This window comes from Brugia malayi (genome assembly GCF_000002995.4).
Source record: "Brugia malayi strain FR3 genome assembly, contig: Bm_v4_Chr2_contig_001, whole genome shotgun sequence".
Classification (NCBI taxonomy): Eukaryota; Metazoa; Nematoda; class Chromadorea; order Rhabditida; family Onchocercidae; genus Brugia; species Brugia malayi.
Genome location: NW_025062476.1, coordinates 10,775,879 through 10,798,883, shown reverse-complemented (window position 1 = coordinate 10,798,883; position 23,005 = coordinate 10,775,879). Strand labels below are relative to the sequence as shown.

Genomic DNA, 23,005 nt, shown 5'->3' with positions numbered 1-23,005 from the left:
TTAAAGTGCATGTTAAGAATGAAAATCACAAAATGAAAAAATGAAAAGCAAGGATTTATCGTTGAAATATTTTACAAAATAATATTCATTCAACTTTACTATACAAACCAATAGAAAATATCTGAAAATAAGTAACACACTTCCATCTTTTTCATTCTTTTACAAATGAATGAATTGAAAAAAAGAAAATAGAAAGGAAGAAAAAGATAATGAAATGCTTACTTATATGAGGAATAAGAAGAAGAGAGCTATGAAATGATTACTGTGGTACAATGACGAGGAGATGTACGACAAACAAGTATTGGAGTGAAAAAAAAAAGAAGGAAGATAAGATGAAACTTTTAAAGATGCTAGACTGATCACTTTGCTAACAGTTGCTAATAGGAAAGAGGAAGAGGAGAAGATCAGAATGAAAGAGTTGTTTGTGACTAGACAAGCTTACATATTGTTTAACTAGTTAGCAACACTCCATCAAACTGCCTCTAGCCTTTGTCCACAAAATATCCACTCAGCATAGCAGTATAAACTGATTTAAATCTATATATCATCCAAAAAAAAACTTGAACTTTCAAGAATAAATTTGAAATTTGAACTTTTAAAAGAGTGAAATCTGATTTTTGATATGGTGAAAAGAAAATGTAATGTTTCACTACAAGCAGGACATTTTTGCATTCTTTGAATTATTGATCATTTTGTGAAAAAAAAAACGCATTTTTTCCTTAGTATTTTCTCTGCTTCTATGCAAATCTCCATTATCCATATTGTCTAAAGCCACTTTTGACCTTTTACTGTAAAACACAATGTATATACAGCAAAAGTGACCTTGGTTATTCTTTCCCATCTAAATTGTTTTCTCAATTTATGGGTCAAATGTTTCCGATACACAAGTAGCGAAATTTGCTTGTATGTTAAATATTTTCCTTTTTCCAGTTCCAGTTTCCTAATTTCTTCTATAAACTTTAATATTCTTTGATGTGAGAATAAATAGGTCAAAAAAATAAGAAACTATGGCTAGTTTCTTCAGATAGATAAATTTTTTACTCTTCGGTGCCAGTATTGAATCATTTCATCAAAGGTACTGAATCAATGAGAATGAAAGAAAACGCATATTTTCCACCTATTTCCCATTCAAATTTTCTTGTTCCTCATCATATATATTTATACTTTGGCACCTTGCTAAAAAAAATTGGCATCATATTCTTAGAAAATATTAGGTCTACTTTTTAGAAATTCATGACCGCTTAAAGTTTTTGAAATTTTCCTTCAAAATTCTTAGAATGCTGTAGGATTATTCAGCTCATAAAAACTCATATTAAGCTTCTCTTTTTATCTTAATTACTAAGCCAAGTAATTAATAAATGCAATTATTTCTAAAACTAATCAAAGGAAATGACATACAATTTTAAGAACCTGCTATTCTCAAAGTAATATGCTTACATATTTATTCTTATCGAGAAGAAATGTCGGAAAAACAACCTTAAAAATTTCCTTCATGCATCTGTTGTAATCTTCTATTACTTCCATCAGTGCTATCATAGCAGATGAAATCACTGATTGCTGAAATATTGAATGGACATTCCTCTATCGAATTAACTATAACACTTCTGAAGGGTCCACTACCAAAGGAAAAAAATTCGAGCAATTCTTTGAACACCAGCAATTCTGCTGCATCTAACATTCGACTTTTTGATATATTAGAAATAGAATTTAAAAAATAGGAAATAAAGGAACTTTTTCCTTTAAGAAATGCCTACATTTACTAACAAACAAAAAGAATATTGGCCTTACAGATTCCTTGATTTCATCATCCAATAATTTATCAGTTTTTTCAAGTTCTTCTTTAAATATGCTTTCGGCGCGCTCCTTTACAGCCTACAGTAGAAGCCATAAAGGAAAGAATAAAAACGTCGAATTAGAATTGTAAATTTAGTATTCATATATATATCACTGATATTTAATACTGGAAGTCTTTGTGAAGTCTTCCAAAAAATGGAAATCTACCTGAATGTCAAGATCATCCGGTTTTTTCCGTAATTTGTTAATGGCACAATCCAGTTCATCCCGTTTATTGTCTACAGATTTCAACTCCTTGCTCACATTTTTAGCGTTTGTCTGTAAACACTTTTGGAAATCCTCAATATTTACTATCTGACACTTCGAATTATTATAACAAAACGAATTGCTTTCTCATTATAGTTACCTCAATCCATTCTTTCATAGATTTTTGTACATTGTCTAACATATCGGTCCGAAATGAGCGATGTTTTTGACCGGCATTATCGAATATTTCCTTGGCTGTTTTTAGAACTGCTGCAGACGAATCATCTTCAATCTGGTTACTGTACTTATAAATTGCTTGGCCAACTTTTTCGAATTTATTCATTCCACTATCAACGGTATCCTTTGAGATCTTTTGTTTCAGTTCAGTTGCTAAATTATCCTATGAAAAATAAAACTTGTGCAATATGATTTGTTGTTGTATTACTTAGCAAAAAGTAGAAAAGTTTGTTGATTAAAAAAGGCTCGAATTTCTGAACGATTGTAGAAAAAAAAAAGGAAGGAAAAAAAAAAGAATGAAAAAAAAAAGAAAATATAGCAATATATCATTGATTAAAATAAGTTAAGAGTATTTTATTTCTCTTCAAGCAAATATAACTTACGGTGACCAATGTAACCATGAGGCCCATCAATTTTTCAATTTGTTTTTTAAAATTGTTAAAGAGTAGAATTTTTTCTTCATAATCCGCACTATATACTGTTTTCGAACCACCTGTTAGACGATAAGCAACAGCTTTCACTTTGGTCGTCATTTAATTGTTTATTGTGCTGAAATTAAAATGTTGCTGCTTAATGTAATATGAAGAAAAAACATAAAAATAAAAAATAAGCTGAAAATTAAAAAACAAAAATGAAGAATTTCAATTTTTCTAATTAAATTTTTTCTTTTTTTTTTTGAAACATTTTATGATAATTTTTCACTTTTAATTCTCATTTCATAATATTTTTTTTTTTTTTTTTACTTTAAATTATTTTCTGAACATCACTGATTGATTTTTTCATCAAACTAGAACTGATTCTATCGGAAAAAATATTGGCAGAAGCAAACAATCCATCTGAGCAGTGATAGAATATGATAAATGCCTACCGTTAGTAATGTTAGTATTCAAAGAATGCTTTGTAAAGGAGCATATTATTTTATAAATTTAAAATTAATTTCAGGATTTATGCATAATATAAGTTGCCATCCTAAGCGGGTAAACTTTACCCGAAGCAGGTAAACTACTTTTTAAGAATAAGACATTGATTTTCATCGCGAGTTATTAAGCATCACATTTCAATTTGATGTTGCAAATGATAGTGTGATCAGCGATGGCCTTTGAATTTACGCCTTTGAATGTTTATGTATTGTGTTGTGTACGTGTTTCACGTTGCTACGTTATTAGGTGTTTCACGTTATTAGACGTACGCCACGCAAAGTTTGATTTAGATGGAAAACAATGAAACTGTAAAGAAGGTTTGAAATTTTTAGCGAAGTGAGAACGAAAAGACGAAAGATTATGACGGAAAGATTGTGTGAGAAGAGTAAACGAATAGCTCGTGAACCGTGGCATCGTTATACCTTACCCGGATATGACTGCGAAGATGGTTTTCCGGAATACCGGTTCAAGTGGGAATTGTTCGGTGAAGCTGCTTTCTACACATCGATGAATACGTCCATTCAGCCGGCCACCTTCTGTTGTTTTTCACGTGCAATATTGAGGTAGGTTTGATTTACGATCCAATTTTCTGAAGATTGGATCGTAAATCTTATTATTTCGGAATTTCCAGCCTTTCGCTTACTTTATTACCTTTGATTGCGTAGATTTCCGTTCTGTTTTATCCCTGACATGACATTAGAATACGTTCGAAATGTAGAAATTAATGACAGGAGAATTTTAAAATTGTACTTGTAGGAAGCTAGCTGCTAGTATTAGCATCGATTTATCCTTTTTGTTCTTCCTTTACAGTACAGCTAAAATAATAAAGTTAAGTTGATGCTTCTTCACCTTCGTTTAGTGTTCTTTGATTCACGCTATATACTTTATTTATATTTTATTTCACTTCACCACAGTGATATCGATTTACAATCGCTCAATGAACAGTCGGTAGTAGCGAGCTCAAGCACCAGTCCAGTTTTGGATGCTTTCGAATCTGAAGTGAAAGATGACCAGGATGGAGACGATACTGATGAAGATATTGCTCGAGGTGTGGTTCATTATCTTTCTGTTTTAAGTATTGTAGAGTAGGAATGCATGGAGTTTTGATGTTCAGTCCGGCATGGTTGTATATGGGTTTTTATAAATACAGTATTATTCAATCAGTACTACTCTGTTCAATCTTTTACTGTTATTCTTGTGATTATATATATATATATCTTTATTCTTGATAATATATAATATTCACTCGCTTTCTAATGTTTTAGAGGATATTCTTGAATATTCAGTTATTGCTATTTTTGTCACATGAAGTAAAATGCTTAGATCGCTTATTTTTCTGGATAAAATTCTGTTCAAACACACACATCTTTACATTACTATTGCGTATTTTAGAGATGGCAGCATTAGGTTTGCCGACGGCTTTCGGAGATGCAAGTCGTGAGGAACCAAGTTGCCACTGGTGTGAACGAAAATGCAGAAGTTATCGTATTCGTGAGAAATCACCATATCACGAGTGCTTATCAGACTATCTCTTTTGTAATGGCCTCTATTTGGAGCGAAAGTCGTGGCTCCATGACTATCGTAAGCGGTATCCTTATTTGTTACATAGACCAGTCTCTGTTTAATATCCATGTTATTCGTTGTACTTATAGCTACAGATCTACTATTCTCATTCTATAACTATCATTATAATATGGATTAATTAGTCTTTTATCCTTTTGCAAGTTTCTGGTTCCTTCTTTTTTCTTGTTTTTCATGCAATGTCTTTTAATTCTCATGTATATAAACGTAGAATTTTTATTCTCGTTGATTTGTTTATCATTCATTAAAATAAATGAAAAGCAATAAAATATGACGAATTAGCTCTGTACTATTGTAAAGAAAAAGTATCAGCTAGATCCTCTAGTATTGAGCAAAACTGATTACAATTCTGAGTGATTATCATACTTCCTTCATTCCTTGTTTTCTAATGAGGTGGTCAGTTACTCTTCTTCAGTATTTTTCATTTCTTTTGTTAAAATATGGTGTATTCATGTAGATAGATTCAAGTTATTCCAGACTGTTGTGCTATATTGCAAAATAAGGAATGTTTGCAACATCTGTATTTTTCAAAAGGCGCTTGAATGTCTAAATACAAGTGATACAAGTGGTTTATCTGAAATATTCTGTTTGTTTCGAGATACAATAACGTTTAAGCAAGGGATATATTTTTGTTATAAACAACCAAATGACTTTTTGTGAGTAATTCTGTTGAAGCTCATTTTTAACAAATTTTAGCGGAATCTTTCTCCAGCACTCAAGTAGCTGAAAAATTCGACAAATATACGGATCGAAAATTTGCACCGTATGCTTTGTTGAAAGAACACGAACAGGCTAACGTTAGTTTTTTTTTTTTTTTTTTTTTTTTTTTTTTTTTTTTTTTTTTTTTATGTAGCTATGTAAATTATGCTCATATTTGTGTGGTCTGAATGCTAAGAATAACGTTTTGAATATCATATTGCTATAAAAATTGTTTTGAATAGTGCTATGAATTTTTATCTCTAACTTTTATATTTATCATGACGCAATTGAATGTTTAATAGGGCTAACAAAAAAGACTTTCAGTTTTCTACTATCAGTCTTTTCAACTCAGTAACAACGAGTAGTTAGGTGACCAATGATTTGAGCAGTTCTTTTCTGGGTTTGGATTTCCTTTCGTGTAGTAATAAAAAAATTATTTATTAATCAAATTTACAGAAACAAAAGAAATCAATAACAAGAATAAATGAAAATGCGAAAATAGTAGAATTATAGTATTATTAACAGTTTTTCTTGCGATATTACTGGATATAAAATTTGTTTTTCGTGTCATTTTCAGCTTTTTTTAGGCATTTTTCGGTATTTCTTATTCAAAATTGGATCATAGAGAGGAGGACTGCTCAGGGTGCTGGTTTCATGTGAGTAGAAGTTCCATTAAGAACCAAGTTAAAGAGAGTGCTATGGATCATGAAATGGAAGGCTCAACTGAAGATGATGAAAAACGATATTCAGCTGGTGGTCAAAATAGAGATGGGAGTACATATGATTTATTCAAAACCGATAATGACTGGAACTCACTTTATTTAAAACACAAAGAGGCCGTGGAAAGTCGTATCGCCAGAGATTATGGGAAATATATGAATGAATCGCATAAACGACGACGCTTAGGATTTTCGGATAAGGTTTGTTCTATAAATACTTTTTATGGCTTACAAAATGGACTAGCGCAGCTCCAGTTTGTAGTTTTTTTCAAACACTTTTTTTTTTAATTTTAGTTGACCTCAGTTGGTTTAGCTTGCAAAGGAGCAGGATCGTCTAGCGATGAAGACGATGACGATTATTTGGAGACAGGTACTCCAGGATTACAGAGGTCAGTGTACCATTATTTCTGCCTCTTCAAAGTTTAATAAAAATATTGAAAGCATAAAATTTGTGTTAACATTAGGGATATGGAGAATACGTTCTCCAGAGTACTGAAGTTTTTCTTTACGTAGTAGAGTTTTCTACTCCTATTTGCTTAGTAGAAATAAAATCTAGATTAATACGAGTGAAATTAGCAATTAATAGATCATTTTAATTTTGCAGACAGCACGGTTTTCATATCGCTGATATTCATTATGATTTTCAAATACCACATCGATTTATTCAGAAAAACCGAAAAATTCACCTGAATACAAATGGAGCTGAAGATGATATTGACGTATGTTTTTAGTTTAGGTCGATAAAGCGAAGATAAATAGCATTAGCAGAACCTCAGTTGAGCGAAGAAATGCTTTTGTATTTTTAATAGATATTACAAAATTTGCTATTTGATTCTATTCCCACAGATGGTTTTTGAAAAATTTGTATGCAGACAAGTAATTCAGTATATTCGCAAGTCTGAAATATAAAGTATGCACATGTGGATGAAACACTTGTAATCATCCTGCCAAATCTATTGGACACAGCTGTTCATATGATTTTAGTGTGGAATAACTACAAGGTAAGTATAGGTTTATTTCTTGCAGGATTTTACTGTTGTAGATGCAAAAAATGTTATCGAATCATCAAACTCTGTGCTCAGAGACGTTGATTTTGATTACAATGATAAGCGGGACAGATGGTTATTGGCAATGAATGCACTGAAAACGTTCGCGGATGATAAAGTGCAGTTTATTCAAGAATACTTCTATATTTTTTGAGAAATCATTTCAAAATACAAAAGATTGAAGTTTCATATCTATTCAGCTTCATGAGTGAAAATGTTTGTGCTTATAGGATATGCCTAAGTACTATAATCAGCGCTTTCGCCTTTTCTCGAAACTGAATGAAGGTATCTTGATGGATCGTGGTGAGTTGCTCTTTCAGTTATGAAAGTACAGTTTTATTGAATTGTAATTCTAAGAAATCTATATATATCCAGCATGTATTCTGCTATATATATCCAGCATGTATTCTGGTTGAAACACATTTTTGAAAGCCGAAATATAGCGTTTTATTGATTAACCAATTGTGGATACTCAGATTATCAACATCACAATTAAGTCGCAGATTTAATATAACGGTCGGATAAGAAGTAACGGGCATGCCTGACTTCCAAATAAAATTAATCAAATTAATGGATGAAATACGCATAGAAGATTTACAGTGTTTGTTATTGTTTGAAAATTGTAGAAGGGTGGTACTCTGTGACACCAGAAAGAATCGCTGCTCATATTGCTGATCGAGTTGTTATTATGAGAGATGCTATAGTGTTAGATGGTTTCGCTGGTGTTGGTGGCAACTGCATACAATTTGCCCTTAAAGGAGCTTATGGTATGCTTTTTCAAAACTTAAGCATTACTTCTAAAGAATGCTTTATCCAAATTCCTGAAAAAAATTCACACTTCATTCCAACTGAATTATATGTAGCACTGCATTATAATTAAGGTTGTTATATTACTGACATAGTGCCAAGTAAATAAATAGTTGATGTGGTAAAATTTACAGTGATCGCACTAGATATGGATCCTGTTCGATTGCGTTGTGCAAAACGAAATGCGGAAATTTACGGCGTCGCAGATCGCATTAATTTTATTTGCATAGATTTTTTCAACTTTTGTAAATTCCACTGTAATAAAGTGAGACAATTAAAAATGGAAGTAAGAGAGAAGCAAAATGATGAATATGATACTTCCAAACTTTGGGAAAAGCGAAAAGTGAGGAAGGTTGATGATGGTTTCGAACAAGTTCAGACAGCTGCAGATGATGAATTTGAAGTGGTGGAAAAGATAGAAGGTAAAAAGATTAAAAGAACTATGCTTGCTGAGAATGATACGGATGATGAGGATGATTTCGGGATTGCTGTTGATAACTGCCATTATATGCCTGTTTTTGACGCCGTTCTGCTTAGTCCACCGTGGGGTGGACCTTCTTATCTTAAGTCAAAGGTTAAATTTTGAATTTTCTCAACAATTTTTTAAGATTTACAATTAATAATGCCTTAAAAGGAAAAAGTTGATTTGAAGCTTTATGGATTTATGAAAAGACTCTAAGAAATAATTAGAAATGTGCACTAGATGGGAAAATAACGAACTTTTCTGTACGTAAAAACTTTTTGTAAAGAAACACTTGAAAAAGATGATCAAAAAACAAGAAATTTTGAAATTATTGTGATTGGGTGCTTTATAACTAAGGTGCTTTAATTAATGAGCTCTATGGAATTCTTTTTCCAAATTATCTAAAATAAAGTGCTACTTACTTTGCAGTTGTTCAGTTTAAAGAATATGGAGCCAAAAGGAGACAAAGTTTTCCGAATTACGCGAAAGCTAACTCATAATATTGCTTATTATTTACCAAGACAGACAGATGTGAAGGAGGTTTGCTTTATATTTTATAATTTTAGTTTTTGAATTAGGTTGAAATACGAAAGATGTCGAAATTGTTCAATTAAGATATGTGATCGTCAGATATGGTTCAGTTAGTTCTATTAAGAGAGATAATAGAGCTGCTTTTCTGTTACTCACTTTCCTAATCTACCAACTTAGAGTAGTCTGAAAAGTGATAAATTATGAGATAAGAAAAAAGTAAATTGTTGTTTGTTTGAAAGTAATAAATTAGCGTGTCTTCCAGTTGATTCAGCTATCGAAGGATACTGGTGGGATGGTTGAGATTGAACAGGCTGAAGTAAACCGGAAAGTGAAGGCAATAACTGCATACTACGGTGAGCTTGCCTGTGATGCTTCATGGTAACTTTCCCTATTAATTGTTGATTTTCTTATTGATTTCATATATCTATCCAAAAAATGTCCAAAATAAAGATTCCGCATTGATCATAAGGTATTAGGTTTTTTTAGATTTAGAGAAATCTGTACTTTTTCGTTGTTTTGAAATTTTGGGACTTTTTTCCTTAATCTAGTGAAGGTGGATGTTTCTAACAACCACAAAATCAAGTTCGCATTGCAAAGTGCATTACCGGAATCCTTTTTGAATAATTTTTGGAGAAAGTGCGTTATCCAAATGATTCTTTAGGAAAAGGTCAGATTTTCTGAAATCTTGGCTGGTAGGCTAATATGTTATGATTAATGCAGTTTATAGCTAAACAATGGCTCATTACCGCCTTTATACAATTTTCGCTTACTGTTGATCGTCATTCATAAATTACCTCATTACTGTTTGTACCTAATAAAGCATAATAATTTGTTGGAGTTAAACAAGTGTAGCAGTAATACGAGTCACTGTTCTGTGGTATTAAGTTCTCCGCTTGAATAATTACGATAACATTCATGTTCTGGAATGGATACGTATTCTTATCAATGAATACGTAATACATGGTCGGGAAGTTTTATTATTTATATTGACATCATTTAACATAACTGCTTTATACACTCTTATCTACGTTACATAGCGTAACTGCTTCATGTTAAAAAGCTGAACAAATAATTTGATTACAAAGAATTTAATTTGATTACAAAGAACGATTACAAAGAATTTGAACTTTGAAAATTATGGCTAACAAAAACGTTTCATTCTGTAGCTTATTTTTCCACAGGCTTTAATCTGCCATATATTTAGCTCTCTTGCTTCCTAGATAGCTCATTCTATATCACTAATTTCAAATGCAAGACAAGATTGCAAACAAACTTGTTGGTTATGTCCTGTTACCGAGAACAAATTTGCATTTTGTATCAGGCAAAAGAAGCTTCTTTTATTTTTTATAGTTTGACAAAATGCATGTATCTTATCTGTTCCTTCACAAGGAAGTAAATAAAATGCAGTAATGCTTTAAAGATATACAAATCATATAATTTGATAATGTTATCTTTGTGTTAGAATATTCATATCATTAAGCAATATCCTACTTCATCATTTCTCATTGCATTACTGGTAAAATGCATGTGATAAAACAGTGGGAAAGATTGCATTAGCACTTGTTTGTCTATTTTTAAATGGAGCAATAGGAGCACTCAGTATCGAATTTGTAATAGTATATATCTAAAAGGTTTCCCTGTTTAAAATTTCAAAGAGAATCCTCAAAATTTGCTCACATGAATGCATGAAGCTTTATGAATATCAGGACATTAATCTGACCAATTTGAATATGCAGTTGAATATCTTTTCCAAATTATTGATTTTAGCCAAGTTGGACACTGCTTAAAATTATTTTCTCAACAATTATTGTTTAGCATCTCTCAGTAGTCTCATGAATGTAAACCGAATTTAACCATATCATAGTTTTAGCCACTTATGAGTTTCTTTAAATACTTAAGGTATTATGATATTCTTGCTTAATAGTAAGATGCTTAGGTTGAAAACCGCAGGCAGCACATTAAATTCATAAATATCTGTTCGTGAGACATTTCAAATACCAGCAGCTTTAGATTATCAGCATCTTTTAACCAAATGTAACTATTATTTAATTAATCGTTTTAAAAAACCAATACTGTCACATTTCCAAAATTATCAACACACGTAATAATCAAATGCTTAAACTACCTACTGACATGATTATGTCTTATCATCACACTACTTCAGATGATACAAAAAACTCACAATCTAGAATATAAGGGTGTTCCTAGAACATTTTTAAATTTTTATGAATGTTTTTGAAGGTATTTTTAACTAAGTAACAATCATAAAATGTCGTATGTGGCCTGTATAAAATGATGTCCAAATCAGAAAAGTATGAAGGAAATGGCACCAACTGTAAGCATATTTACTGCCTGAATTTAATTAACATCAATATTTGTGATGAGTATTTGTGATATATCATTAAAATAAAAATTTATTCACACTATCATAAGTCATAAGAAATCTTTTTTTTATTGCAAAGCGTTACCAGTGCAGTTGACTCGTAATAAGGTTTTGGTACCACGTGGCAAAATATCTAGAACAACCTGAAATGTCTTAATGATTATGCTAGAATAAAAATACAGATAAAACACGAATAATCTGAAAAAAAAATAAGATACGGAACACGAAACCTCATCCTGAATCTTCCGATAAATGTCCTGGATGTTAATATATGGCAGAGTTATTTTAGTCATCCACATTGCTCCAGTTAAATCTACACTGTTTCCATCACTGTCTACATACCTTGTTTGAGATTCCGGAGGTGACCTTTGCGACTTTAAACTCGATGACATAAGCGAACTGAACATATGATATAATTACGGAAAGCAAAGGTTAAGAAGTACTACATATTGTCTAAAAATAACACTATGCCAGATTACTGGCTGCATTTCTAAAGTAACAGAACAGTTAAATAAATAATCCTTAGATATTACAAAAACTTCACTAGTTATCATAGAGTCATATAAAACTTTCCAAATATTTTCCAGATTAGAGAATTCTTTTAAGAATTTTTACCGAACTACCTGAATGCTTCTCAAAAAAAAAAAAGCTATTTAATTATTACAGTAAAAGACCAAGACTCAAGTCCCAAACGAAGGAAAGCAACAAAGAAAAATTAACCTACTCATGTCTCTGGTCACAACTCTAAAACTCTCTTCCTTCTCTTAACTTTCTTAACTACACAGTTCAACAATTTGCATGAAAATATATCAAATGATTTTGCCACAATCAAGGCTAATCCGAGAACTTTTATGATAAATTGGTATATTGAAAATACAAAAAAACAAGACTAAAAAATTGCATCTTATTCCTAACCAGAAAACATGACGAACAAAACATCATTCTTCTAATAATCATATTTTATAGATCAAATTGTTCTAAAGCAAAATATTAAAAAATTTTTTTCTTTTTTTTGGAGGGAAAGAAGAAGAGATAGAAAGTGTTTATGAGTGATCACTAATACAGTCATACATTCATAATATATCCCTTCGCCTCAAAAGCAAATTCTTTTAATAAACTCTTTACAATATTTAACTTTTAGTCCACGTTATACAACTGATATCACACATCAAATGAATAACAATTAGTTATTATCACACAGGTTTATAATCAAGTTTCGTTTCCAACCTCTTCGCATCACCCACCTTACGAACTGCTTTCATAAAATCTTCATCAATGACATACTCACGTTCAGCACGAATAGCAAATAATCCTGCAAGTATTATAACTTTATTTTCAAAGCAATTAAACTATCGAATTTTTTGTCAATAATTCGATAAGAAATAAAGTTCTAGATTTTAATCTTAAAATGTTAATGATAAATTGTCAGAAACCAAAAAAGAACAAGTGACTGAAAAAAAAAAATAACTGCGATAACTAGTACTATATTAAGAGACGAGGGTTAAGATATTGGAGTTTTCGATGTTACAAATTTGGAAAAGCAAACATACAAACCTGCTTCCGTACAAACATTTCTGAGATCTGCACCGGAGAAACCATCAGACAACTTAACGACTGCTTCATAATCGATATCTCCATGTTTTGTTATTTTGCTAGCATGAATTTTTAGCACCTAAAAAATGAGGCACAAAAAAATACTATTGCGCTTTTTCTTCCATACTGGTTCAAGTGCAATTCCAGATGTAAGCTATCTGTAGAGTTTAAAAGCCAAATAAAAAAATAATGCTCTCAAGACCAGAAAAACGTGTGAAATAGAGATGTAAAATGAGCATATAAAGGATTGTACTCTTATCGCATGATTTTATTAAAAATGATAAACTACTACCTTCGATTCCATTCCCTCGATCCCCTCTATCTAATGAATTCTAAATTTTGGTGGAAAAAAAAAGAGAAAAATTTATACTATATGCACGTTTTTTAAAAGGAAAAGAATGAAACCTACCTCAAGTCTACTTTGCTCATTCGGCAAACCAATTTCAATTTTCCTATCTAAACGACCAGGTCTAAGCAATGCTGGATCCAGTGTATCGGGTCGATTTGTTGCCATGATAATCTTCACTCGTCCTAGTGAATCAAACCCATCCATTTGATTTAACAGCTCCATTAGAGTACGCTGTATTTCGCGATCAGCTGATGTCCCTTCCGAGAATCGACGACCACCTATACGATAACAAATAAGCAGACTTCATGTTTACTTAATGCACAAATGAATAAGTAATCCATGAAATGAGAACATTAGTCATTTCCTCCTCCCAAATCTAGGCAAAAGCCAAATTTTTATAGAATTTACCAATAGCATCAATTTCATCCATAAACACGATGCATGGCTGATGATCGCGGGCGTAGTTGAACATCTCACGAATCATTCTCGCCGATTCACCGATATATTTATCAACTATGGCAGAAGAAACAACTTTCAGGAAATTACAGTCCAACTGAGAAGCCACCGCTCTGCAATAAAATGGTGACTCGCAAAGTGTACTTTCATCTTCCAATAGAGATAATGCTTTTAGATATGATAGTCATAATCAGAGGAGACAAAAAAAAAAAAAGACAGAAAGAGTTACCTTGCCAACAAAGTTTTTCCAGTCCCTGGAGGACCATATAAAAGACATCCTTTAGGTGGAGTAATACCAACACGCCGGAACAAATCAGGGTTAACTAACGGTAACTCAACGACCTGAAAATAATGGTATGAAACAAAACTATGATGGAAAAATATATGATCAAGGCTAACTAAATCTTCGGTCAACTAATTTTAGCTAATTAAACACAGCTAGCGGACTTGCTCATATTCACTAAAATTGAACGAATTGCTTTGTGTTTTAAATTCTGCAAGGCTTTTTAGGAATACTTCCAGAAAACTGATACTGTAGGAAGATTACTCACTTCACGCAATTCACGTATTTGTTCGCTTAACCCGCCAACTTCAGAATACGATATATTGCCTGGATCTTCGTGGCTCATTTTATAGACCAATGGATCTACTTCTCGAGGTAATTGTCGCATTATTGTAAGTGTTGTCATATCCAGAGCAACTCGAGTGCCCTTAAACATTTTTGTTATGAAAGTCCTGTAATTTATAAGGAAGCAATGATAAGTAGTAAACCCTTTGTGTGCATTAAGCCTGTTATTTCATAATGAAAAAATTTCGATTAATTGTATAAAAGTTGCAAATTTAAAGTTAAGACGAGTAATATAAAACCCCAAATACTAAATGTGATGTGGCTAATGTGAGACTAATGAAAGAAGACTAATTTTAGTCCAGATTAGAAAGAAAGGAGAAATGCCTGGTGACTTACTGCGTGAAGGATTTGAAGTTTCAGTTAAGATTCGAATGCCCGTTTTGATAAGAAAAAAAAGGAAAGAAAAATCAATAATTCATCAGCAGTGATAGCAATCTTTGTAATCAAAATTCCTCTATTTACTGATCACCACTATATCAAGTAAAAAGAATACCTGCTTCAGAGCTCCCTTGTTCACTGATCGTCTGCAACCAACTACATATCGGGGACCATTTGTAGCTTTCACAATAAATTTCTCTTCGGTTAACTGTTTCAATACTTCTCCAACTATTTGCCCAACTGACTGCAACGATTTGATATCGTTTTCCGACTTGTCGTGTTCTTTCTGAACTTCTACTTCCTAAAACATCCAGAAAAAGAATTAATTTAGAGAAGAGTGAAAGACTCAACTTTTTTTTCAGTTAGAAATCACAGAAATTAAAGAGATTTGGCCACAGAATTATAACTCCCAAACTAACTAGAATCCCATATTCCTTCTCCTGTAGTACCTAAAAACCCACTTTTTTTCTTAGCTGCTTCAAACGTTCTTCCACTTCACGATATTCAACCAATTTACGACGGTATGCTCCTAGCGCACGTGATTTTTCATCTTCAACTGGAGCAACTGTTTGCTCAACCATTTCGAATGTCTGAAAATGAGTGTTATATCTAGAATGAACTTTACAAACTCAACGTTAGATCGTAACTAATAACTCTCTACCGGTAACTATGTAATCATTTTCAGGCAACGTTCACAAGCGATGTAAAAAATAATTGGACAAAGAAATCTTCAAAGAAAATATCTTATATCAACATAAATTTATTTTCCTAGTTTAAGCTTTTCTCATTATCATTTATCACTAACATGTTTATTAGTAATTGAAGGGTTACAGTGTTAAAGACACAAGTCATTCAACAGAGAACAAATGCGAACTGACGAAATATAAAGGCAAATATACGTAAGCGTATGATTCATAGAGCTAAACAGCAGAAAGAATATTTTGGTTATAAAATAAAAGTAATATTCAACACATTTAAAGTTCTAAATATATTTAAAGTCTAAATGATATGATGAGATTGGATCTGTCACAGGTGATAATATCGAAGATAACAAGCTCACACTTGTAATAGATGATGAGATAAGCAATTGAAATTCTTATCAGAAAGAAGACTGTTGAGGTCACTGGGACACATATCCGTGAGAATTACGGAAACTTGATAACAATGATGACAGGATGTGAATGAACTTGTATTCAGGAGAGCTAACAAGTCAAAACTTTTGTGATGCGCAAATGTACAGAACAGTAAGCGTACCCGAAATATTATTGGGCAAGAAAATGACTTCACGAAAAAACTTCACCCAACACGCCTATTTTCACGTAACGCACCTCTTGCGCCTATGCTATTGACATTATGCACCGAATGCGTTGTTACCTTCGCTCTCTCATGTCTATGGTTTTAACGTACTCTCTTCTGTCCGATGATCAAGTAATACTTCTTGCCAAAGTATTACTTAACCTGAGATGAGTACTGGTAATTAAATTCATTTAAATTTAATCTTCTTGATCAAAAGATGAATTTAGAATTTTATAGCTAGGCAAATATTAATGATTATGCTACCTTGTACTGTATTACGTTATGCATCCTTACATTTGTCACACGTAACGTAACAAGTTTATAGCGTTAGATATACATCCTGAAGATATCCGATGATTAGTATAATATTTGGAGAGTTGAGATCGAGAGCATGACCCTTCAATTCTCATCATTTACTATTCAATTTCGATGGTATACCATTTCTTTTTCAATTTTAGGAATGGTAGATTCGCGAAAAAATTATGATAGATAGTGGCCTATTTGTTGATATATCAGGGAATCGGTTCTATTCGTCATTTTCAAGTAAGAATGAAAATTTTCTTATTTGTATAATTTTAGGTGAAATGATGCTTTCGTGAAATATATTTCAATCTTTATTAAAGAAGAAATTGAAAATCATTATTTGATATGCCTAGGAAATAAATCGTCATTCTTGCAGTGCTTAGCAGAGATGAATTAAAATAACAAAATTTACTTAAATTACATGATGAAAAATAAGTACCGAGAAATACTCTGAGCGAAAATTATTATTCGATTTGTAAAATACACACATCAATCACTTGAATTAGTCAAATATTCTGTAGTAAACTTAAATTTAAAGTGGTATTTATCTCAGAGAAGTAACCATCCACTGAAAATTACATATTGCAAAAAAATGAATTCCTCCCTTTTACTTTCTCTCCCTCTCTCTTTCCCTCTCTCTATATACCACATACATTATTCTTTATTTCACAAGGATAATCTGTTAATTCTTGTTGTAAGTATTTGAAATTGAATTTCCCAAGAATGATATTTCGTTATGCTTTTCGAAGTTTATGTTGAAGAAATCTAAAAAACATTGGCCAAAAAGTCGGATGGAGCATCATAAATATAAGGGAAGAACCGAATTCATGAGATCAGCAGGTAAATTAGTAATGTTTCAGAGTTTCTGTTTTCTTCTATTTTCCGGTCTTTGTTTAAGTTACATGTTTTGAATACTTTTATTACTATTAATCGCCTTTACACAATACGGATTACTTTTACTTAATACAAAAAAGGATTGGAAATGTATAGCAGACCAGAAATCTATTAGCAGGAACTAGATCACTGTACTGGATAAGCGTCTGAGAAAATCTTCTCCTATGACGTACGCTTCAAGTGATTATTATGGTGATGTTTTCAAAAAATTTTAGCCTCACCTTTCTCTCAGACGTCTGGAGGAAATAATTGTTATTTGAATGGTTTTCACATTCACGGGATCGGAGAAGATACACGAACTTCTATGATTTTCGAGATATGACGACCAGAGTGGGAGATGAAATATGCGAGCGGTCAATCAAGTCCTGCTTCACAAAAATTCATAAAAATGTTGGTTGATTGTTACCAAAATCATAATTCCAAATACCACAGTTATCCGTTGTTTTTTGCACGTGATGCATGAGGACTAGAATTAAGTTGCATGAACTTTGACGCATTATGACAATGAAAGGTATTATTTTTGTAGTACAAATAAAGTGACTTCATATGATTTTATATTAACACCCTGACTGTTAAAGATCAAACACTGGAAGCAAATCTTACATCCATCAGTGAATTAACTCTTCGATGACTCGAACGTTAAACAAATGCCATTTCAATCTCATTCTCTGACTTTCAACTCAGTTTTCGAGTTTTTATATAAAGTCTTCGTAGAAACACTATAAAGAACTACTATCAGGTCGTTGTAGTTATCTTCTGAACCTTCTGGAAGATCACAGTAATGCTGTATCAAAGCGATCTGGGGATCGTTACTTCACTTCTTCATCTTACGGAAATTGTTCAGTTAAACTATCCTGATTCTCTGTTCAGTAATAAATGATGACATATAGGAAAATTCAATTAATATGTTGATGAAATGGCGTAGATTCGATATCACGGCATTTATGTCAGCTTTTTTGTTTGGGAAGATTAAGCTGAATTACCGACGGCAGCCATCCGTTCTGGGGATTGTTGTAATATCTGGTCTTAATTTTTTGAAATTTTGGGATGCAAATGGGACTTTTAAAGTCGATATTTGTGAATTAAGTGGTTATAAATCTGAATGGCTTCTTCTGAATTTTATAGCATTGCAAAGACATTTTCATGAATATCGCAACTTAGCAATAATTTGGTACAATCTGAAAATACGAGAAATTGTCTTACAGCATTAATTATATTCTATTGTAATTAATGCTATAAGTTTCCCTAGTCAGTTTCTTCATGGATGGTTTTGTTGATCAGTGTTTTGTTCCGTCCACCAGTCTTCTTCAGTTTCACCTGGTATTCCCTCCTCTTCCTCGATTTGACTGCTCAGTTTCTTGACATCTTCTTTAATGGCGTCACGAATCCGGTCAATGACTTTCTGGTAAACAAAAAATCAATAATGCTTGCTTGTTATCACAAGTCAAAAAAAATATTACAAAAGCAAATTGGTTACCTTGTTTTTCACATTAATTTAACGAACAATAAAAAATAAACTTTGACTTATTACACTTATTTTTCTTTTTTATTTTTTATGCACTGTAAAATTAGGGAAAATTAAGGAGAATTACCGGCGGAAGCCATCCGTTTTGGGGATCAGCCCTTTCACTATGTGCAAAAAATTCCTTTCGTACAATTTCTTCAGCAATTGGAAGTTTCACATCACATATGCAATACCACATTTGTCGCACACGAGGAAGTTCTCCTACAAATGAAAAATACATAGAGAATTGAATATTTAAATAAGATAGTAATTTTTTGTATATGAATGGTACACAGTCCAATAATGGTCCTCGTTAGACGAGTTAAGGAAGCTCAGCAACTCGATCTGAATAAATAAAGTTTTTTATTTGAATCGGAAATAATCCCATTTTTTCAGCAAATCGAATTACTCGAATAGTAAGGTAATAGAATTCATGTCATGTCTGCATGTCTGCAAGAATTTGGTACAAATTACCAGGAGTATACGTATAATCGATTTGCTCATCTGTAAGAGAACCGTATGTCGACGGAACCGCTGGTGCTAGCGATGAAGCACTTGTGACCGACGCATGACCTGGTCGTTCACTATTTTTCTATAAATTTCGGGAATTATGTAAGTGAATTCAGGAAATCTTATCAAAATTTATTTATGAAGCCTAAGTAAAATATATTAGTGGATCAAAAGAAAGGACCCAAGCTGAAGTATCAACTATATACCCTCAAAAAACTATACACTAAAATCCATTGCTATATATAGAACAAACAGATATGAAGATCTCGTAAAAAACATTGTAACTGATCACACTTACAGTTACAATTTTCAAACGCTGTCTTTCGGGTATTTTAGCATGTTGCCGAAACGTCACCATAACTGACTGGTATTGTTTTGCCTGCAATGATCAGATATATACCGAACCAAAGGGTATAATATTAATATAAACGCATACATTTGGATCGGTTCTTGGGTCATATCCGAAACGACACCACAAACGACCCCATGGTCCATTCAAAATGTAAAATGCAAATTTCTGCAGCAGTGTTCTGAAAAAAAAATCTTAGATAAGAGTAAGTTATTCAGGGATGCGGACAAATTAACGTACTACTCTTTTAGTTATCTCTACACTTCAGCTATCTCTTCATAAAACATAACTTTTATAAACATTTATGCACAACTTATATATTTTATTTGATTGTTTCAACAGTTATATCTGACTTACTTTATTAAGCCGTCATCCAACCTTGTTTTCTTAAGAATACCCACTCTAGTCCACAATGGTCGCTCTTCAAATAATTCCTGCAGCAAACGATGAGGTTCATCGTTTTTACACCTATAAATATGGTTGCAAAATATTTTCATATAAAAATTTTCCATGGATCTACGCAGTGGTGCTAATTTCAAATTTAGTGCAGTTATTCGTTCTTGTCGTGGTCTCTTTCATGAGTTAGTCATACTCCGCATTAGGTCACCTCAGAACTACGCTACACTGTTTCCTTGGAAATATCAATGATATAATTAGCGTTTTTTTTTTTTTCCGACAATTTCTGAGAAATAAAATAAACAAACTGATATTTTATAGAAGCATAAAGAACTTCTAACTATTTGAAAAGTTTCCAAACTAATTATTAAACTAATCTACTATTCTTTTCCTCTTTTAAATTACCGAAATACTAAACCTAATGTTTGCATCATTCACCGCCTCTTCAGTAGGCTGTTTCGGAAACTCAGCAGTTGAATGCACGGTCATAGATAATGCTTTCCTTTCCGACCGTAAACCTGGAAAGTTAACAGTTAGAGCGATTTAACTCATTGAATTACTTAGATGTGAGATTTTTTTTTACAGCACTTAATAGTATTGATTTCTTTTTGCTCTTGACAGTACATTTATTTCACAATTTTGCGAAATATCAAAGTTCCATCATCTTCACTACACCTAGCAGTTCAATTATGAACACATTTTAAGATTAAAAAACCAAATCTGTCTTGCAATTTGAGCTTTACTTCCAACTCCACATTCCATTACGCAGCTTCAATTTTCTCAAAAAATCATCTAATTAGAAGAAAACTGAACTGACTTTGCCCGTGTCCAGCGCTTTTTCGTTTCACTTTCTCCGGTGAAAAATCAGTTTCTTTGCACAACAACTTGGATGATGGTATTGAGTACCTGAAAATAATGGTTTCAAAACTTAAAATACGTGATTCCTTCCTAATCTTGCCGGCAATTTGACAATGAGCAAGTATTTATGGAAAAGCAAACATAATTTACATTTATTGCTCGATACGTTGAAATATTTGCTATAATATCTGCAATAACGAATAAAAATAAATATGAGTGTACTAAACAGTTCCGCGAAGATTTTTAAATTTCAGCATGAATAAACATATATAGCAGGATGAAAGTAGTAGATTGTATATTTTCACTTGACTGAAATTTAATTCTTGTATAACTATTAAGAAAAAAGTTTTACCTTGAGAACTGATAAGGAGGAAGATGTAAGGGTGTACGTCGCTCATTTTCAGGTTGGTTCCACCAAGATAGTGCACCTGGAAGATCTAATGGTATCAATTTCGGTACCTGAAGAAAAAAACTTTTCTAAAATCTAAATTCAAATAAATTTGTCAATATTTATAATTCTTTTCGATAAAATAAACGGCAAGATAATACTCAAATTTTTGATACGCTTTTCCATTTTATTTATTGTAAAAAAGCGCTATGGATTTATCCAATCAGCAGGAATCAAAGCAGATACAATACAAACACTGCATTATTATTACAAAGTATCACTTAATATAAATTTAGCTCAGAAAGTAGAAAGAATGACATTTTATTGATGAAGAGCTGTAAATAACATAAACTTACCAAATTTTCAAAACATCCGGGAAATGCTTCACTCTGACGAATCGGTAAATAATGGAAATCACACATAGATTTGAAGGTGTACACTGTTGAGACCTACAGTTTCATTTCTTTAAAAATTTTTATAGATTGTCTGAAATCTTCATCTCAAGAAACTCTTTAGTTTTTGTGTGGAAAAACAATTCATCAATCGCAATAGAAATTTTAAAATACCATTCCAATCACTTTTGCTTGCACACAGTTCGGATCTGACTTTTTGCGCCGTACAGTTGCAACACATAATACTGTCCCAGTACCACCGAATGATTTCTCCGCTGATCCTCTCTCTGATACCAAAGCATTTGTGTAGAGATTTTTTGGGTTATGTCGCAGTTCAAGCGGACGACCAGCAAAATGGTTCTAGAAAGAGACTAAATGAGTACTAGCATTATTAGGAACTAAATAAAGCATATTAAAAATATTAAATAAAGCATTAGAATAGGAAATGCAAAATTTCGACAGCAAAGAGTACTAAATCCGCAAAGATGAAATTTCAATAATTTTTTTTCACTTACCATGCTAAGAGTTTGAGCTCCACCCAAAGTTTCGATCGCCTTCTCAGCATTTCTTACTACTCCTGGATATGCCACTACAACATATTCCGGTAAATTTCCTGTACTTGTTGATGGCCACATTCCCTACAATACAGTGACACAACGGTAGAGAACTATTTTTCACAAAGAAAAAACAAAGATCAATACTATGTACGATAAATTATGTAAATTTAGCGATGTTCAATAATGATTGTAAAATACTACGATTACTTTTACTAATTTATTACTTTACTACTCGAATTTCAGCAAAACTACCTGACTTGTTTTACAGCCAGAGCCTTAACTCTCGAGTTAGAGAGTACATCAAGTACCACAACTTATATTTTATGTCCTCAATTAATCACAAATGAAATTCCCACTTAGATTTCCATATATCCTCTCTCTCATCGGTTTATGTTGCTGCATGCAGCAAATGCAATACGACTGCATGCAACAAGGCTGAAAGGAAGAGTTGCATGCAACACGCTTTACAGGAAAATTACAAATAGTAAATGATAAGATTGAGGGAAGGAGCGAGGATACAAAGATTGAGAAGATAGGCCTAGTTAGCATAGTTAGCATTGTGTTAAAGTGAAAAAAAATTTGTTATTGTGAAAGAAATAGCAAAAATATGAAGAGGAAATACTGATAACTGATAAGGGTGGTTGTCTTTCTTTTTCTTATCAGTAATATGATTTGTAGATTGATTAAAGTTTACTGTATTGAAAGGTCATTTTAGGTTTTTTACTATC

The 23,005-nt window shown here is 32.2% G+C and overlaps 5 protein-coding genes across 7 annotated transcripts; 2 read left to right on the top strand and 3 right to left on the bottom strand.

The window, feature by feature from the left end:
- Positions 1 to 1,158: 1,158 nt before the first annotated feature.
- Bm11090 (Uncharacterized protein) lies at positions 1,159 to 2,810 on the bottom strand (the record flags this gene model as incomplete). The annotated part of the gene is made up of 6 exons (XM_043079204.1): positions 1,159 to 1,176; positions 1,477 to 1,557; positions 1,789 to 1,872; positions 2,002 to 2,112; positions 2,201 to 2,440; positions 2,661 to 2,810. The coding sequence occupies 6 exons, from the start codon at positions 2,808 to 2,810 to the stop codon at positions 1,159 to 1,161; spliced, it is 684 nt and encodes a 227-aa protein (XP_042935138.1).
- Positions 2,811 to 3,557: 747 nt separating this feature from the next.
- On the top strand, positions 3,558 to 9,425 carry Bm5679 (CLL-associated antigen KW-2, putative; the record flags this gene model as incomplete). 3 transcript variants are annotated; one of them, XM_001897806.2, is made up of 13 exons in its annotated part: positions 3,558 to 3,760; positions 4,112 to 4,245; positions 4,590 to 4,778; positions 5,475 to 5,575; positions 6,065 to 6,397; positions 6,491 to 6,585; positions 6,801 to 6,915; positions 7,223 to 7,360; positions 7,473 to 7,545; positions 7,869 to 8,009; positions 8,184 to 8,623; positions 8,942 to 9,052; positions 9,306 to 9,425. In XM_001897806.2, 13 exons carry the CDS (start codon positions 3,558 to 3,560, stop codon positions 9,423 to 9,425), a joined length of 2,193 nt encoding a protein of 730 aa, XP_001897841.2. The 3 variants fall into 3 exon arrangements, with proteins under 3 accessions (XP_001897841.2, XP_042935136.1, XP_042935137.1); XM_043079202.1 differs by having other exon boundaries at positions 6,801 to 6,919; positions 7,239 to 7,360; XM_043079203.1 differs by lacking the exons at positions 7,473 to 7,545; positions 7,869 to 8,009; positions 8,184 to 8,623; positions 8,942 to 9,052; positions 9,306 to 9,425 and having other exon boundaries at positions 7,239 to 7,331.
- A 2,069-nt stretch (positions 9,426 to 11,494) lies between these two features.
- Bma-rpt-4 (putative 26S protease regulatory subunit S10B, putative) lies at positions 11,495 to 15,411 on the bottom strand (the record flags this gene model as incomplete). Its single annotated transcript, XM_001897807.2, has 10 exons — positions 11,495 to 11,569; positions 11,657 to 11,825; positions 12,654 to 12,738; positions 12,981 to 13,098; positions 13,429 to 13,646; positions 13,777 to 13,937; positions 14,054 to 14,166; positions 14,376 to 14,534; positions 14,946 to 15,131; positions 15,292 to 15,411. 10 exons carry the CDS (start codon positions 15,409 to 15,411, stop codon positions 11,495 to 11,497), a joined length of 1,404 nt encoding a protein of 467 aa, XP_001897842.2.
- Positions 15,412 to 17,181: 1,770 nt separating this feature from the next.
- On the top strand, positions 17,182 to 17,645 carry Bm714 (Uncharacterized protein; the record flags this gene model as incomplete). The annotated part of the gene is made up of 2 exons (XM_043079201.1): positions 17,182 to 17,269; positions 17,539 to 17,645. 2 exons carry the CDS (start codon positions 17,182 to 17,184, stop codon positions 17,643 to 17,645), a joined length of 195 nt encoding a protein of 64 aa, XP_042935135.1.
- Positions 17,646 to 18,581: 936 nt separating this feature from the next.
- On the bottom strand, positions 18,582 to 22,355 carry Bma-tftc-5 (general transcription factor III polypeptide 5, putative; the record flags this gene model as incomplete). Its single annotated transcript, XM_001897808.1, has 12 exons — positions 18,582 to 18,725; positions 18,916 to 19,049; positions 19,302 to 19,419; positions 19,636 to 19,716; positions 19,774 to 19,867; positions 20,044 to 20,154; positions 20,501 to 20,600; positions 20,900 to 20,988; positions 21,293 to 21,399; positions 21,685 to 21,777; positions 21,895 to 22,080; positions 22,236 to 22,355. The coding sequence occupies 12 exons, from the start codon at positions 22,353 to 22,355 to the stop codon at positions 18,582 to 18,584; spliced, it is 1,377 nt and encodes a 458-aa protein (XP_001897843.1).
- Between the last annotated feature and the right edge of the window lie 650 nt (positions 22,356 to 23,005).